General features: G+C 34.1%; 2 protein-coding genes and 1 long non-coding RNA gene across 4 annotated transcripts; 1 reads left to right on the top strand and 2 right to left on the bottom strand.

Annotated features, from left to right (window-relative positions):
* Window positions 1-302: 302 nt before the first annotated feature.
* Window positions 303-6,284, bottom strand: LOC107950522 (protein CROWDED NUCLEI 4). Its single transcript, XM_016885386.2, is given in 10 exon segments — window positions 303-750; window positions 866-1,038; window positions 1,380-1,647; window positions 1,750-3,142; window positions 3,145-3,412; window positions 3,503-3,586; window positions 3,696-3,966; window positions 4,462-4,715; window positions 4,821-5,030; window positions 5,883-6,284. Coding segments are annotated over 9 exon segments (3,051 nt in total). The 5' UTR covers window positions 6,072-6,284; the 3' UTR covers window positions 303-750; window positions 866-924.
* Window positions 6,285-7,089: 805 nt separating this feature from the next.
* On the top strand, window positions 7,090-9,810 carry LOC121215300 (uncharacterized). Its single transcript, XR_005911031.1, has 3 exons — window positions 7,090-7,234; window positions 8,561-8,629; window positions 9,351-9,810. It is a non-coding gene; the product is annotated as an uncharacterized lncRNA (long non-coding RNA).
* A 1,879-nt stretch (window positions 9,811-11,689) lies between these two features.
* On the bottom strand, window positions 11,690-15,684 carry LOC107950521 (lysosomal Pro-X carboxypeptidase). Of its 2 annotated transcripts, none has more exons than XM_016885384.2 (10): window positions 15,098-15,684; window positions 14,408-14,594; window positions 14,060-14,193; window positions 13,853-13,965; window positions 13,614-13,737; window positions 12,680-12,829; window positions 12,413-12,568; window positions 12,230-12,309; window positions 12,104-12,153; window positions 11,690-11,990 (listed from the first exon to the last, which is right to left on the bottom strand). In XM_016885384.2, the coding sequence occupies exons 1-10, from the start codon at window positions 15,491-15,493 to the stop codon at window positions 11,851-11,853; spliced, it is 1,530 nt and encodes a 509-aa protein (XP_016740873.1). In that variant the 5' UTR covers window positions 15,494-15,684; the 3' UTR covers window positions 11,690-11,850. The 2 variants fall into 2 exon arrangements, with proteins under 2 accessions (XP_016740873.1, XP_016740874.1); XM_016885385.2 differs by having other exon boundaries at window positions 11,690-11,954; window positions 15,098-15,622.
* Window positions 15,685-15,996: the final 312 nt, after the last annotated feature.

Below are 15,996 nucleotides of genomic sequence, written 5' to 3' on the forward strand. Positions count from 1 at the left end.
GCTCTTGGAATTGTAAATTTTAACGTTTCTAAATATATATATAAAAATAAATAGACATAAAGGGAATCTATGGAAAATGAATGTTGACAGGCATAATAAATATTTAGTTTTTTAACCCAAAAATGGTAATCTCCATGAACAATTATGTTGTTTTAACTGTTACAAGGGTACTAAAGTTTTTACCTGAATAAGTATATACAAAAGAAAGCGCTGACTCTAACTTTAAGCGAGCAATCAGCCAATCAGCTTTATATTTTTAATATATACACGTATACGTATTCAGCAAAAAATAGAAACAGAGAAACAAGAAACCATGATCAACTCTATAATATATAATAATAACATTTCAAAGTTCAGGGATATGAATAAAACCGCATTCCCTCATTTTCTATTCATATATAAACACATTTAGAGATCTTAGGGACTAAAGCATCAATCCATCCCCAACGATTTCCAACACCATATACCAAACTACGTCGATAAACCACTAAGATTTTGCCATCATTTCGGCCACCAAACCAACACAAGACTCTCTCAACCAAAACCCATCACACCATCGCCCTATGAACCAAGAAAATATCAGAAAACCATATACTAAAAAGCCATACCTGAAGAAAGAAGAGGATGGACAATCATTGACAAGTTCATTCTTTTAAACAAGATCCGAGTTAGTTAAAACGGTTTGCTTATTTTAGTTACTGCAACGCAAACTTATCCCTTCTCAAGTATATATTAGTGTTTTCAGCTATTCTGCAATACACCAAAAGGAGTGATTAGAAAAGGCTGCTTTAAGTTCAATGATTGATCTCTCATAATTCATGATTTCACAGGAGGCTAAGATGGAAGGCGGGAAAGAAAAGAGTACCTTTGTGAAAAATAGTTGAAACATCAATCAACTTTATCAGCTAGAAAGAAACTATATCTCTACAACACTTGCTTCAGCCCTGCCCTCGATCTGGTTCTCACTTTGTCATCTGGTTGGACGGTAACATTGTCTTCAAGCTTTTGTTTGCCTTTTCCCGACTTGTCTTCCGTTCGCTGCAGAATAAAAATAATTGCATGAACCTTAGGGATACAGAATAAGGACGGACAAGGGAACGTAACTAAAGAAGCATATATCAAACTAAGAAAACATAGACAGCAATAAGAAGGGTGATTTTGCTCTGACTAAATATGCCAAGGAACATTTCCTACAAGATAGAAATTGTATCAATACCAGATCAACTTGTATGCATATTACAAGTGCTACTGTTAAAAAATGTTGATATATCGGTAAGGGGAAAAGAGCAAAGAATTCAATTGTAAATAAGAGTCTGGTAAAATGTTCATAATGTCATCAGCATGCAAGAAACTTGCAAATAGGTACGACCAGAAATTACCTGACAAGGGATAGTAAGTTGAGAAACATTCCCCATAGGTACCACTAATGGTTCCCCAGATTTATCCTTCTCTCCCGTATCCTGCAACTGGTCTATATTTTCTACATTGGAAAAATCATCTACAGTCTCTTTTACATGGATTGCTTCAGAAATATTAATTACTCTATCAACAATCAACTCATTGGTTTCATCAGCCCCTCCTTCACTTTGATTGTATGACATTAATTCAGGCTGATCCAGCACTACATTTGGTTCAATTGAATGTACACTGAAAAAGGAACAAATGTTATTGTAAAGAAAAGTGAGCTATGCGCATCAAGAAAGAACATGTTGAAAAAATAAAAAATAATGCAAGTACAGAAGTGGATACCGGTGAGTGTTATCCTCTACTTCAAGTACAGAAGCATCCTTTTGCCTACTCTTCTTGGTGCCATTTGAAGGCATGTTGTCAACTCTCCTTTTCCTTCCAGCGTGAGTTCTTTCAAAAACCTCACCTTCAGAGGGCACTTCCAGTGTCTTTGGTTCTCCATCCAATTCCAATGGTCTTTCTTCAGGCTTCATTTGGGCCTTGTCAGGGGTATGTTTGAATATCAATTCACTGCAGCGCTTGATCCAAGAGAAACGGGCAGAGCCAGAGGGACTGCTATCTGGTTTTGCCATCGGAGAGTTGAATCCATTGCCATTCACAGCAAAAATCTTATTTTTATCTGAACCAGATTCCACATTTTGCAGGACAGCTTGCTGCTTCAGATTATTTCTTTCAGATGCTTTCAGCTGGCTAAGCTCTACAATAGAGCGCTGCATTTGAGCCACCGTCATATTATCCAAAGCAGCTTTCAAGTCCCCCAACTTTTTTAGCTCTTCAATATCAAAATGTATCTCTTTTCTATCAGCATGCAATAATTCCCTCTGTTGCTTCAATTTGTGTCTTTGCACCTTAAGCTCCTCAATAGACTTGTTCAACTCAGCCCATTCGTGTTCCCTTCGCTCACGATCCAACTTGATTTCCGTCCTCTCAGCATCAAGCCTTTTCATTTCTAGAGTAGCTTGTTCCAACTCTTTCTCTGCTATTTCCTTTAGAGCACTAATATGATCAAGTTGATTTTTCTTTTCTCGCTCAAAAGCTTCCTCTCTTTCCTTCAAAGAACTTTCCAATTCTTCACGCCTTTTCTCAATACAATTCTCCAGCTCCCTCTTTTGGGTTTCAATTCCTAACAAGAAATCAGCACGCTCTTGTTGAATCTTGTTGAACCAATCAGAATGCTCAGTCACCATCTTTTTCATGAAGTCCTCTCTCTCACGATTCAATGATTCAACATCCTTGTTATGCTGTTCTTGCATCACATCACGCACACTTCTCAATCTATCACGCTCATCCTTGAGATACTTCGAAATTTCTTCTCTATCCTTGCAAACACGCACTGCTTCCTTCCGCAACTCTTCTCTTTTTTCATCAATCAACTCCCACTCAGTTTCAAATTTTGCCCTCTCTACTTCCAACCTATCAACATCAGCCATAAGCTCCAATTTTTGAGCCCTAACCAAATCAAGTTCTTCCTTCAGTTTTAATTCTAAAGTTGATAATTCATGTGTCTCACTTCTCAGGGCTTCTAGTTTCTCCTTTTCATGATCAACTTGATTTCTTTTATCTTCCAATGACAACAATGACTTCTGAAGCTCTAGTTTCATTTTACTCATCTCTTCCTTTTCTTTTTCCAAAGCAGCTTTCTTCAACTCAAGTTCCTTTTCAAAAGCACTCATATTTTTTCTTTGACATCTATGAGATTTGACTTCTCAGCCACATCCTTCTCTTTCTCTGCTAATATCCTCAATCGAACATCAAGACCATGTTCTCTTTCACAAATTTGGTCCTCCTTGTTATTTATATCCATCTCCTTTAACTCCCAGGCCCGTCTCTTCATTTCAATCTCATCTTCCACCATTCTGCGCTTAAGCTCAAGCTCAGCCTCAAACTCAGAGTTTCTGGTTCTCAATGCATTTTCATGACTAGCAATGACCTTCCGAAATTCACTCTACATCATTCACTCAAAAGCATAAATTTCTCATAAAAGAAATAGAAACAAAGTTGAAAATCCTAAAGATTGTTCAACAAAGTAACTCACAGATTCCTTGTTTGCGAGTTTCTCTTGAGAAACAAGCAGCTCTTGCTCTTTCTTGCTAAGCAAAGCTTCTCGCTCAATAACGGCCTGCATGAGAGGAACTGAATTATTATGACTTTCAATGAGGTAAAAGAAACAAATTCACATGAAAGTGCACTCCAAATCATAACTGCTATGGGCAAAGGAAATACACAACCTCCTCTCTTTTCGACAGAGAAACTAAAGTCAACTCAAGGTTGGATTTGTCATCCTTCAAAGCTCTACGTTCCTTTTCAAGTTCTGCTTTTGAAGCCTCCAACTCCTTTTCAAGACAATTTAGTTCTTCCATTCTATTGAAAATATGCTCCTCTCTTTGATTCAGGGAAGCTTGTCCATCAAGTAGTCTTTCATGTTCTTGCTGTACAATCTTCTTCCTCTCACTCAATGATTGCCGTTCAAGGTTGATCTCTTTCTCTTTTGCATCAGAACTAAAACATAGAACCAAAAAATTAACAACTCATTGAGACAAAATTTTATTTGAATTTATAGGCTCATTGCATAATACGAAATCATGGAAAAAGCTATCACATGAATTATAATGTCATCAGCAAACTGTAAAATGCAGGCATGTATCAGCAGAAAACCACCCTGCCACAGCCAATTAGTTTTCACCTGTTCACTTTCACAACATGCAATCAATCATGTCTGTCTCATAAAAACAGCTTAAATAGATTACCATGCAATCATGTCGCAGATTCTTATTCATAGGAACTTTTCAATACAAGGCATAATCCATATTGAAATTCAGCAAAGAAAAGACAACATTATACTAATTAAGAAACATATACAAAGCACAATTACGTCCTCCTGGGAAATAAGAGAATCTCAGCTGCAAACTGATGGGGAAATAAAACAGAGAAACAATCAAAAAAGTAAATGATGGAATAAACAACATAAAGGAAAACACAATGCATATGACATACTCTTTTTTGAACAATACAATTTGTCTACTAAGGTCATCTTCACGTGCTTCAACTTCTTGGAGTTTTCTCTTAGCATCACGTTGGATGAAGGTAGCTTCTGTCTGTAAAGACTTTGCTGCACGAAACTTTGTCTCAGCCTCTGAAAACTTTTTCTCAGCATCCTCTATCATAATACGTGCTTCAGCTAATCTACTTTCAGCTGCAACCTTAGTTTCAGCAGATTCTGTACGCATCTCATGCAAAGCCTTCTCGATCTATAAAATCCAACAACAAAGCCCAAAGAAATGTATGGTCCTCAAAGAGATGTAAAAAAAAAAAAAGTAACTACAAGAAAGAGAGACTTCAAATAATAACCATACACTTGCTAGGCATTCTTTCTCAACTCCTAAAGCTTTCTTCAAACCATCCTCACGCTTTTTTGCTTCTGCCAGAGCGGATATATGTGCAGCTTGATCCCGTTTATGCATTAGCTCAGTTGCTTCAGCAGAGGCTTTAATTTCTTCATACTTGGAAGCCAATTCCTCTCTTTCCAATGTAAGAAGGCCCATATGGTGTTGGTGATCAGAGAGCTACATACAAGAATAAATAAATATTAAAAATATGTTAGTAAGCTGTGCGACAAGAAGCAGAGTATGAATGAAGATTTACAACATGAACTTAAGAGCAACATGTGAATGATGCAAGGATCACTATATGCTAAACCAAGACTGCCTTCACTCCACACTCTTATCCTTTGTACAAAGCAGTCATTTTCAAATTAAGCTAGGTAGAGATCACAGCTTAATAATACACATCCATTGGAACTATCAAGAGCAAAAACTCATAAGGAAAAATGTCCACATAAAAAGCACTCAACCTCAAAATAATGACACATAGGTGAGAAAAACTGACCAAAAAGAGGATGAAACAAATAAAAGAAGCTAGAAACAAACAAACCATGAATGTTCCTAGAAGCTCTTATAAACCTACAAAATTAACAACTCAATTCCATGGTACCACAAGCAGAAACAACACCTCGACCAAAAAGTGCAAACAGATAGGTAAATGAAAATCAAGTTTGTTCAATCAAAGCTCATACAATGAAAACACATGTTATGCAACTAAATTGGCATTTAGCGTTCAAGTGAAATACAGAATTTCTAACCACGAGCAATGTTCAAGACTTAATTTGGTTGCTCAACATTGAAAATTGACCCCATAAATCCCAGTAAAAAAAATCTAAAACTGAAATGCCTTATATATATATCGTCTTTTGTATCCATATTCACAATACACAATTTAAATGTTCAAAATATACTAATACTCTTTTCTTTTACCTATTGCACCAAAAACAAAATAAAACCTTAAAAAAGGGAAATAAACAGCAAATCAAAAACCACGAAAATTAATTCAGATACGCAGTATAAAGATTTAAAGCAGACCTCTGCTTCAAGCTTTGCAATATAAGCAATAAGGGCAGCTTTATCTCTCTTCTTGATAGATTCCTCATCGAATCCAGCTTCCTTGAGCCGCTTCCAGATCGTCTCATCACCAAGAGAACTCTTTGAAACCCTAGACCCCGGAGTTATCGACAAAGCCCTACCAGTACCCGGCGTGAACGGGCTCGCCATCTTCCAAGCCCGATCAACTCACCCTAAAACCCTAATTTCCGTACGATTTAGCTGGATTTGGTCGGATTCTTCACCCTTTTTTTGTATTCTCCGCTGAAAAGAGATAAAAGAATCAAAAGTAGTGAGTCACCGGGTCACCACTGAGTCGGGTTTTTGTTCTTTAGAGAGGAAATCGCTAAGACAAAAAAGAAGTTTCTACTGTGGGTGAAATGAAAGACGGTGTCGTATTAGGAAATTGGGGCCGCCATGGAGGGAAAGGATGAGAGTAAAGATGCAAAGAGTGACAGTCAACGTTCCACGTCAGCAATATTTATTTTTTTTTTGCTTTGTTTTTTAAATATTAATCCACGGCTGGATTTTGTTGTAAAGATCCTCTTGTGGGGCAACTTGTAGGTTACAATCAAATCTTTAATCATGATTTGCCCAAAATTAAATTTTAATTTTAAATTAAAATGTCCTCTAAGTCCCTATATTTTTTGTAACTTTAGAATTTAGTTCCTCTATTTTTTATTTCAAAGAATTTAGTCCCTCCACTTTTTAAATTTAAAAATATAAGTCTAATTGTTAACCTTATTAAAAAATTTCTATTAAATTCAAGTCATTACAACATCATTTTTTTTATTATAGGATTACCAAGTAAGTATTTTATTAAACTGGGTCTTATTAGATAATATATTTTAATATAACAAATTAAAGTATTTTTGAATAAAAGTAAGGTTGAGCAATTTCATAAAATCAAGTTGAAATGGTTTCAATTGAGTCAAACGTTTTCAAATATGTTTTAATCATTTTCAAACAAGTTAGAATTGCTCTAGAACAAAAAGTATTGATACTTTTTGTCTAAGTGTCGATATTTTACAAGATATCGATACCCCTCTGATAATCGATACCAAATTAACATTCTGCCATTTTCAAACCTAGTAGGTATCGATCCAGTATCAATACTTTTCTTAAGGTATTAATATTCTTGCTCCAAAGGTCATTGAAATCAGCATTAATTACAAAAAAATATCGATACCCTTTTAATAGGTATCGAGACTCGTTTCCTTTTTCTACCCTCATAGATTTCTGCTTCTTCCTCCATCGATATTGCAGATATGTCCTCATTTATTTTGCTTTCATAACAAATCCTCAACATTGTCTTCATCGGAGGCCGATTTCATGTATGAATCTTTGCTTCAACATTGTCTTCGGCTTTCTTTGTTTTAATTTTTCTCTCCTTTAGATTTTTCAACATTGTCTTCAATATTGTCCCATTATTTGTCTCTCCTTTAGATTTTTCTCTCTTTTTTTACTTAATTCGGATATTTAATTTTCTTTCTCATGATACCATTGTTGACGTAGCTTTAATTTTAGTATTTCTTGTAGTTTTTCTCTCTTAGAAATTGAAACAGAGAGTTTAGGATTTTGAGAGGTTTGGATTCTGGTGGAAGAGTTGATGTTAGGTTGTTCTGCTGTTTGGTTCTGTGTTTTTGCTTGAATAAGGTAGAGAAGAAAATGGTGATAATTGCTGTTGAGTGTGAATATCAAATGAAATCTAGTACTTTGATGTTATGTTGAGTGAGAATACCACGAGACGATGTGGATGATGAAGAGTTCGAGTCAGATTTTGATAATTTGTACTCGACTGATGAAGAGATCGAAAACCTGTCAATACTTGCAATGTTTGTCCATAATGTTTGTAAATGAGAAATGAACCTAGTCTACTTCATTTCTCAAAGCCAGTTGCTTGCGATTGCATGTAAATGTCATTAGAAGGCTGTTGCTAAGGCTTAAGAATATGTTTTATGAGTCAGTGTTGGTTGTTTCAAGTTCACTTTAATGTCACTTTGTTTACTGCTTTCTAGTTTAACTTTTGTATGGTAAGTGATTTGTATACTAGTTGTTTCTCTTGAATATGCATGCAGAACTTACATATTAGTAGTTACAAACACAGATTTGCTGCTTGATAACAGATAGATCTTTTTTTTTTCATAGTTTACCATGGTTGCTTTATGCCTATATGATTTGCTTTCAAAAACACAGCTTGTATGATTAAAGGGAAGCAAATTCATAGCTCTGGTATAATATTTGACACTTCTGATAATATTCCATTTATCTTTTTGGCCCCTATACTCTAGACCTTCATTTGAACTTTACGTATTCTCTTAACTAAGAACTGCATGGAGCTTGTACAATATGACAATAGGTGCAGTTTCACTCAAAATGTCATTTCAATGCTTATATTGCTAGCTTTAGGCAATAATGTGTATATTTATGCTGAATTTTAGTGCGTGAACTTGCCAAGTGTGCACTATTTTTTGTGGTTAATTGAGAAGATGAAAAGCCTAATGAAATAATTTTCATGTTAGTATAAATGCTTTGGACCAGTGGGGATAGTCTTTAGATTCTACAAACATGTAGTAATCAAAACTTAGATTTAGGGGATATAGTTTTTTTGGAGTGATACTTGAGGTATAACTAAAAATTTGTGCGTTTGATTCATGCAGATTGATGTTTTCCTAATATGCTCGAGTGCAATGCAGTATAATGCACCAGATACAATTTACTTTTGACAGGTTTGTCTAGGTCTCAATTGTATTAATTCCTTTGTCATGATCTGTTGTGGTCTCAATTGTATTAATACCTTGAAGATTATTTTGTTTTTGATTTTTGATGTTACAAATGTATATTTAGTTGCCGACAGTTCTTAGACTAAAATATGTTGTGATGTTCTTTTTTTTTTATGAATTATGGAGAATGTATGGTAGATTTCTGAAATTTCAGGTAGGCAATGTATATGTTGTTGGGTTTTTAGGATGAGATGTCAAAAATTTGTCTGTTCAGGACAGGATTTTTGAGAAAACATACTTCATAGGATAGGAGGTTGCCTATAGCGGTTATCTTGTAGGTGAGACTGAGAAAGGTGTCAGTAGAGCGAAGCGGGTTGCCGATGTCTTAGAGATATGTCAATTTAGATGTAGATTGTCAATCTTGTTGAAGTGTTCAAGTCCATTCAAATGATACTTTGTATAAAAAAAAATTAGTGTTACGTACTGTATAATGCTTGAAAAATGTTCATGGAAATGCTACTCAAATATGTATAAATTTTTGCTTCTTATGCACATTTGTGTAGAATTTCCTTCAAAAAAGAAATTTTGCTTCTTTAGTATGTGGGATTGATGCTATTCCTTTATGTCTCGCTTTCTCTATCTCCATCCTTCAGTTTGTTTCTTTGTTATCTGGTTTTTTTAGTCTATGTTTCTCGGGTTTGTAAATCGGTTGTTGATGACATTGCAGGACATTGAAATGAATAATAGGAAAGTTAATGTGCATCAAGGTGATGGTGGTTTTGAGCATACGAAATGGATGGATTTGAAAGTGGGGGACTTCATTCAGCTTCATTGTTTAGTTTCCAGCATTGGTCTTAATACTCACTGCATTTGCTTGCTTATGTCCTTGGTATTTGTGGTGCTTTTTACTTGCAAGTTTAATACAATGTAACATATGTTAACCAAAACAGAGTGTCAATAGAGAATTGATGGTAGAACTTTGGAAATGTCATTATGTTTGGAGTTTTACCTATAATAGAAAAATGAGGAGCAACAAGCTTTTCAAGTGCTTCAATTTCTTCCAATGAATGCTTGATTTATGTTTGTGCATGAACTGAGATATTGAGGCAGTACTGCAACTTGTCAACATATTTGCCTTCTTGATCTTATTCAACATTGAGCCAATGTAAATTGAAGCAATTTCCTAAGCTCTTTCTGGATTTAGCAATAAGGAAAAGCAGAATCTTTTTAATTACTAAAACTTTAAGTTACATGACATTATAAAATAATCAGAGAAGTATAGAATTTGTGTTTATTAAATTATAAAATAAATTATAATTAATTTGTTTTTCTTTTACCATCGTAGTAAGTATATAATCCTTGTTTTTTTTTATAACACAATTATAAATAATTTATTTGACTTTGGTTGTTTTCAATTTATAACAATTAATATTCTAACTTAATAATTGAGTATTATTATATATTTAATTTGATTTATTTATAAATAAATCATTGCAATATATGTAAATTATATATTTCTATTAAATTATATTTAATAATTATTATTTTAAATTATATTTTATAGTATTATATATTATGATTTTAGTAAATTTATATAAGAATATTTAATATTAAGAATTTTATTAAATTATATATTTTTATTAAATTATATTTAATAATAATTATTTTAAATTATATTTTATAGTATTATATATTATGATTTTAGTAAATTCATATAAGAATATTTAATACTAAGAATTTTATTAAATTATATATTTTAATTAAAATATATTTTATAATAATTATTTCAAATTATATTTTATAGTATCATATATTATGATTTTAGTAAATTCATATAAGAATATTGATTATTAAGAATTTTATTAAATTATATATTTTAATTAAAATATATTTAATAATAAATATGTTAAAATATGATTAAATTATTTATTATTGATATTAATAATCTTATTAAAATTTAATAATAATAACAATAACAATAATCATTTAGCTAAACAAATTTCTGCTAAGGGTATTCTAGTCATTTTAGTTTTTTCCCTTATGTTATTACACCTCCATTCCATTCAACCAAACACAAGAATACTATTACGTCTCTATTCCATTACATTCAACCAAACAATTGAATTGCTATTACGCCTCTAATCCATTATGCATCTATTCCATTACGCTTCTATTCCATTACAGCGAACCAAACGTGCCCTTAGAGTTTATTTCTTTCATACATTTTATTGAAAACACTTATTAGCTTTCATTGTATTCATTTCGCTCAAGTGTTCTTCTTTGTTTGTTTATTTGTTTCTCTTTGGGAGAGAGTTTTTGTATCTTAAGATTTTGGCATAAATCTTAAGAGAGATTGTAAGGTTAAACATTGTCCCCAAAGATTGCCAAATTAGTGAATTTAGGAAAATACTTAGTTGTGTGGTAAGTTAAGATAGTGGAGTGGCAATTGGGGCCGAACCACTATAAATCCTGGTGTTCTTTGTTGCATATTTTTCTTTGTTTCCACCACAAATTCTCAAAGGCCAATTCAACCTCCCTATCGACGATTACAAGTTGATCCCTGCGAGCTAACACATTTTTTTCATTCACACCAACGAATTTGACAAAATAATTTTAAGGTGGAATTAACAATTTGACCTAAATTTTGAAATTTAGAAGTATAGAGATTAAATTCTTAGAAATAAAAAGACTAAATTTCAAATTTACAAAGAACACAATAAATATATTTTAACCTTAATTTTATGTTTATCTTTACTTGCTTTTACTTAGAATTCATATCTAAATTAAATTGGTTATATTGATTAAATCGATGAAGGGTTTGGCTAAAATTATTAAATCGATCCATTAGCATTTATTGAAATTCATAACTGAATCCACTGACTTAATTGAAATAAAACATGTCATTTTAATTTATTTTAAACATATTCATACTATAGCCGATTGAGTCAGGAAGACGTGAGTTCAAGTTCGTTGAAGCGTATTATACTCCTATTTAAAGGTTAAGTAAGGGTTATGAGTAGTTCTAGGCATTGTATCACTGACCAGAAAAACTAATTGGTCAACTCATATTGCAATGACATAGTGATCATATATGGAGAGACAGACATACATTTCATAGCTCTCACAAAGCATCACTTTTCCTCTAAAACGAGTGCATCCATTGCAGGTTAACCCATAGAAACATGGCCAGAAGCATACCTTAGAACCTATATTTACACAAATTATATCTATATCTCAAAGGTTGCTTTCATTTTCTTACTATAGTTATAAATCCAACCTTGGATCAGCTTGATCTCGGTTGCCCTCTGTTCCACTAACCAGTCGGGGTCCTCTGTCGAAGAGGCACGCAAGTCAATGTGATGGGCGCCTGAAACATTCATCAGTTTACGATGTTTTGCTGTATTCTACATGCATGCTACAGTATATCCATATTCGCCACTAACTACTCATTAAGAAGTAAAAGACTTCGGAATGTGTTACCTTCTTTCGTGATGAGAGCAATAATCGTTTCAGATATATTCTTCAGAACACTGCAAAGAATAACATGAACATTCATTGGAAACTAGATGATTAAAACTTCGATAAAAATCAATATAAGGAGCTAACCTGCCACCACTCCAAGGATCTAATAAACCATTTGAGAATATGATGTTGCTTCCAAAGGATTTCAATACATGCTCAATATCCTTCATACGAACATTATTGTTTATTCAACGTTGTGAATACTAAAAAAACGATACAAAACTGAAGGAACTAGCCAACATATGGTAACATATTATATTATCTTACATGTCCACCGAATTCGGTTGTTATCCATCTAGGCCTTGGTGTCACCTGGAAATCCCTCTGGCACCCTTCTCGGAAAGCAGAGTAATCCCAATCATATGCTGGAAACATGCTAGTGTTTTGATCACTAGACATCGGCATAACCATCTCAGTGCATGCCTAAATCAAGAACCAGAAATGACATAAACAATCAGTAAAAATGCTTAACTATATAATGTTTTGGAGATTTATTAAACTGATTTAGAATAAAAAGTAATTTGATCCCAAGACCTGCCAGTTCCAACCGTCCATGCCATGAGGATCGTCATCAAGTTGAAAACAGTCAACCTCTCCGGTATAATTGTAATATACGCTTACTCCATTGAATATACGCTCCAGAATGCTAGACCCGGCAGGAGACCCATCAATCCTTTTGCAGACCTACAATGTGATCATACATATTTGAAACACAAAGTTGGACACCGGCCAAGACCCCACAAGAAAACCGATTTCCAAAATAACAGCAACATTATATGCAAAGAGTGCAATAACACAATGAAAGAAAATATTAGCAACATCTAAGAGTTACATTAGGCATCCTCACATTAAGAATACAAACATTTCTAAGATAAGCAAATCCATATCATTATCATTGAATATTAACCACGAACCAAGAATTTTTTCAGGACTGGCATTGAAAAAAATGGACCACGGTAAAAGCATAAGTATTATCTTAAATAAAGTAGCTGAAGCAAATCATAACCTTTATTCATGGTGCATCAAAGTCATTCACAACAGTAAGTTCTGAGTTTGCTACATATGAAGCTTGCATTACCAATAGCAGATATTCAAGAATCATAAAATTGCAGTAAATAGAGCTGCAAGTGACGTGAATTGCCGTAACACTAATGCGCCCTTTATCGAAGCTTATTCCAGATAGCAAAGATGCAAATCAACAAACAGCAAAATAATAGTACATAATCAACTTAACAATTATAATTTATAAGTCACCCTTAATTGATATTTTTCCTACTTTTTATTTCACAAAAGGTCACCCCGAATTAGCGCACTGATTGATAAAGGAACAACATCATAGAACAAATGAAAATAGAACATCCATGGAAGAGCAGTTTGAGAAGTAGCTTTGTGACTGTATATGCAGAAAACCATAAATGGTTTGCGCAATCCATAATATAAGTTCCAAGTCATACATATCCCAACTAACCTCTCTTATGGGATGTCCCGGCAAAGGCATTAAAAAGTTTGAAGGATACGGGTAATTAACCATTGCCAAATAACTATATGCAGAATCCAACCAGTCTGATAGACCTTGGACACTTGTAAGTTCCCTGCCAAGAGTTTCAAAAACTACATCACTAAAAAAATTATATATCCCTTGTCGAATCATAATATAGTATGCTACAGCAACATGCACGTATGCAAATTTTCTTCCATCGTTCTCACCGGCACAAGTGAAAAGTTTTAGACAGTTGCTTAAGGCCATCCTCCTTCTGACCCTCGGACCTCAATGCATTCCATGAGTTTTTAATGGTGTCAAAGCAGCTACTACTTTCCCGCTACATATATAGAAATAAAAACAAAATAAGGGGAAAAAAGAAGGTGACTGATGCCATATAAAGACCAAACTAACTTAAAAAATCTATGTAGAACCTTGAATGAATTGGAGACAATGTTATAAAACGTTTCAGGTGGCACAATATCTTCAAACTGAAGAATCGGAGCTGATGAAGCAAGAGCCCCAACAGCAACATGAGGGTACTTGAGCCTCATCCATGCTGCTAACACTGCATCATTAATGGCATAAATCAAAACCCTTTCCACTAATAAATTCTTTTTTGGTATATTCTATGCTCGTTTTATTGTCCATGTTCAAGATTCGTAGCAAAGTTCGACCCTGTTGTGCAATGTATTTTACCATTCCACTAATCAAATTATACCATTTCATAAACGCCTCAAAAACCAAATTAATATGAAAAACGGAAAAGAAAAAAGGCTTACTTCCTCCATAGGAGCCGCCGAATAAAACAACGGGACACCCTTCAGCAGACAAATTCTTCTTCAAATCAGTAATGAGAACGGCGAAATCAGCAAGGGCTTGCTCTGCTGTTAGATAAGAAAGGGTAGTGGCATTTCTATAAGCTTCTTCTTTACTTCCAAACGGCATTGAGTCCCCATAATACCTATGCTGTTAAATTATTTCTCATTAACATTAAAATTCAATTAGTTTCAACCAAACACAGCCTTAAAAAATTATAGATTGTTAAACTTAGGTTAAATTCTGCTATTACTCTTTGTAAATTGCTGTACTTTAATTTGGTATTTTTAGTCTTACTCTTTTCAACTTTTAACATTTCAGTCCTTGCTAATCAATAACAATTAAATGAATTAAGATATGTTATTTCCAAAATCCGATGCCATAAACATATTAATGCAATGTCAGCTTATCAAAATTGAAATTTCAAAATTCAAAAAAGTAACCTAAAATCATCCGATTGAAGAATATGGACTAAATTTACCTTTGTTGCTAATAATTAAATTTAAATAAAGGAATTTATCTGTTACTGTATGGGCCAGGACTAAAATTTCAAAATTCGAAAATTACAGAGACTAAAGTTGTCAAAATAAGGACTAAATCCACAATTATGGTAAGGTACAGAGACTAATAGCAAAATTTAACCTTAAATTTACCTCTGGGAATAGAATCATGGCACCGAAGCGGGGAGCGATGTCCCATACAAAACCGGTGTTAACGGCGAACCATTCGATGTCACCTTCGTTGCCGCAGTAAAGGAAGATTGGGCCGGAACGGGAAGGGCCGACCCAGTGTTCAGTGTTGATAAGGTAACGTTGTCGGAACCTGGGGAGGTCCAAGAAGCTGAAGTGGTCCAACGGTTGGGAAAAATACCGGGTTTCATAACGGTATTGTTGGTGGTGGTTGGGTTGTTTGATTGGGTGTGAATGCTTGCCGAGGAAGGGCGGCGGGTTGTTGGAAGGGAAGAGATCGGACAGCTGTGAAGAGAGGGATGGCAAAAGGACGGTGGTGATGATGATGATGATGATGAAGGAGACCGTGGAACTTGCCATTTTTGGGGGATCGTCTCTACCAGTCAACTGTTTAGTGTGGTAGTTGAGAAGCTCGGACTCGGAGGGTAAACGCAGTACCGATGTCGGGTTATCCGATTCAATTCGGGTCCTGGTTTGGATTATGTTTTCTAATCAAGTTTAATCTAAAAATTAATATTATTTAAAAAATTAGATATTTGAGTATCCAATAAAATGCATAATTAAAGTGGATTCATATGATGATTTATGATAATAAATCTAATATTAGAACCATTGCATTTGTGGATTGGACCATCAAAGTCTTATTGACTTAATTTTGTGCCATAATGCAGCCCGCATTTTCCCGCATGGGCCTTCGCATTTCTCATTGGTCCCTTATTATTAAACCTGTCCAAGGCCCATTTAAAAAGTAGGAGGATTCGAACAAAAATATAGGCTCAAAAAACAGGTTTGGACAAAAAATGAGACCCGTCTCCTAAACAGGCCAAGTCTCGAGTAAAATTTTTTTTACCCGAGCCCAACCT

Source organism: Gossypium hirsutum, chromosome D03 (assembly GCF_007990345.1).
Source record: "Gossypium hirsutum isolate 1008001.06 chromosome D03, Gossypium_hirsutum_v2.1, whole genome shotgun sequence".
Classification (NCBI taxonomy): domain Eukaryota; kingdom Viridiplantae; phylum Streptophyta; class Magnoliopsida; order Malvales; family Malvaceae; genus Gossypium; species Gossypium hirsutum.

Bases quoted from the DNA above. Each gene is read 5' to 3' on its own strand.
- LOC107950521 (XM_016885384.2), bottom strand. From the start codon at position 15,493: ATGGCAAGTTCCACGGTCTCCTTCATCATCATCATCATCATCACCACC. The intron at 13,966-14,059 runs GTTCTACATAGA...CTATATATGTAG, and splicing joins TTGTCTCCAATTCATTCAAG to CGGGAAAGTAGTAGCTGCTT. The intron at 13,738-13,852 runs GTGAGAACGATG...AACTCTTGGCAG, and splicing joins AAAACTTTTCACTTGTGCCG to GGAACTTACAAGTGTCCAAG.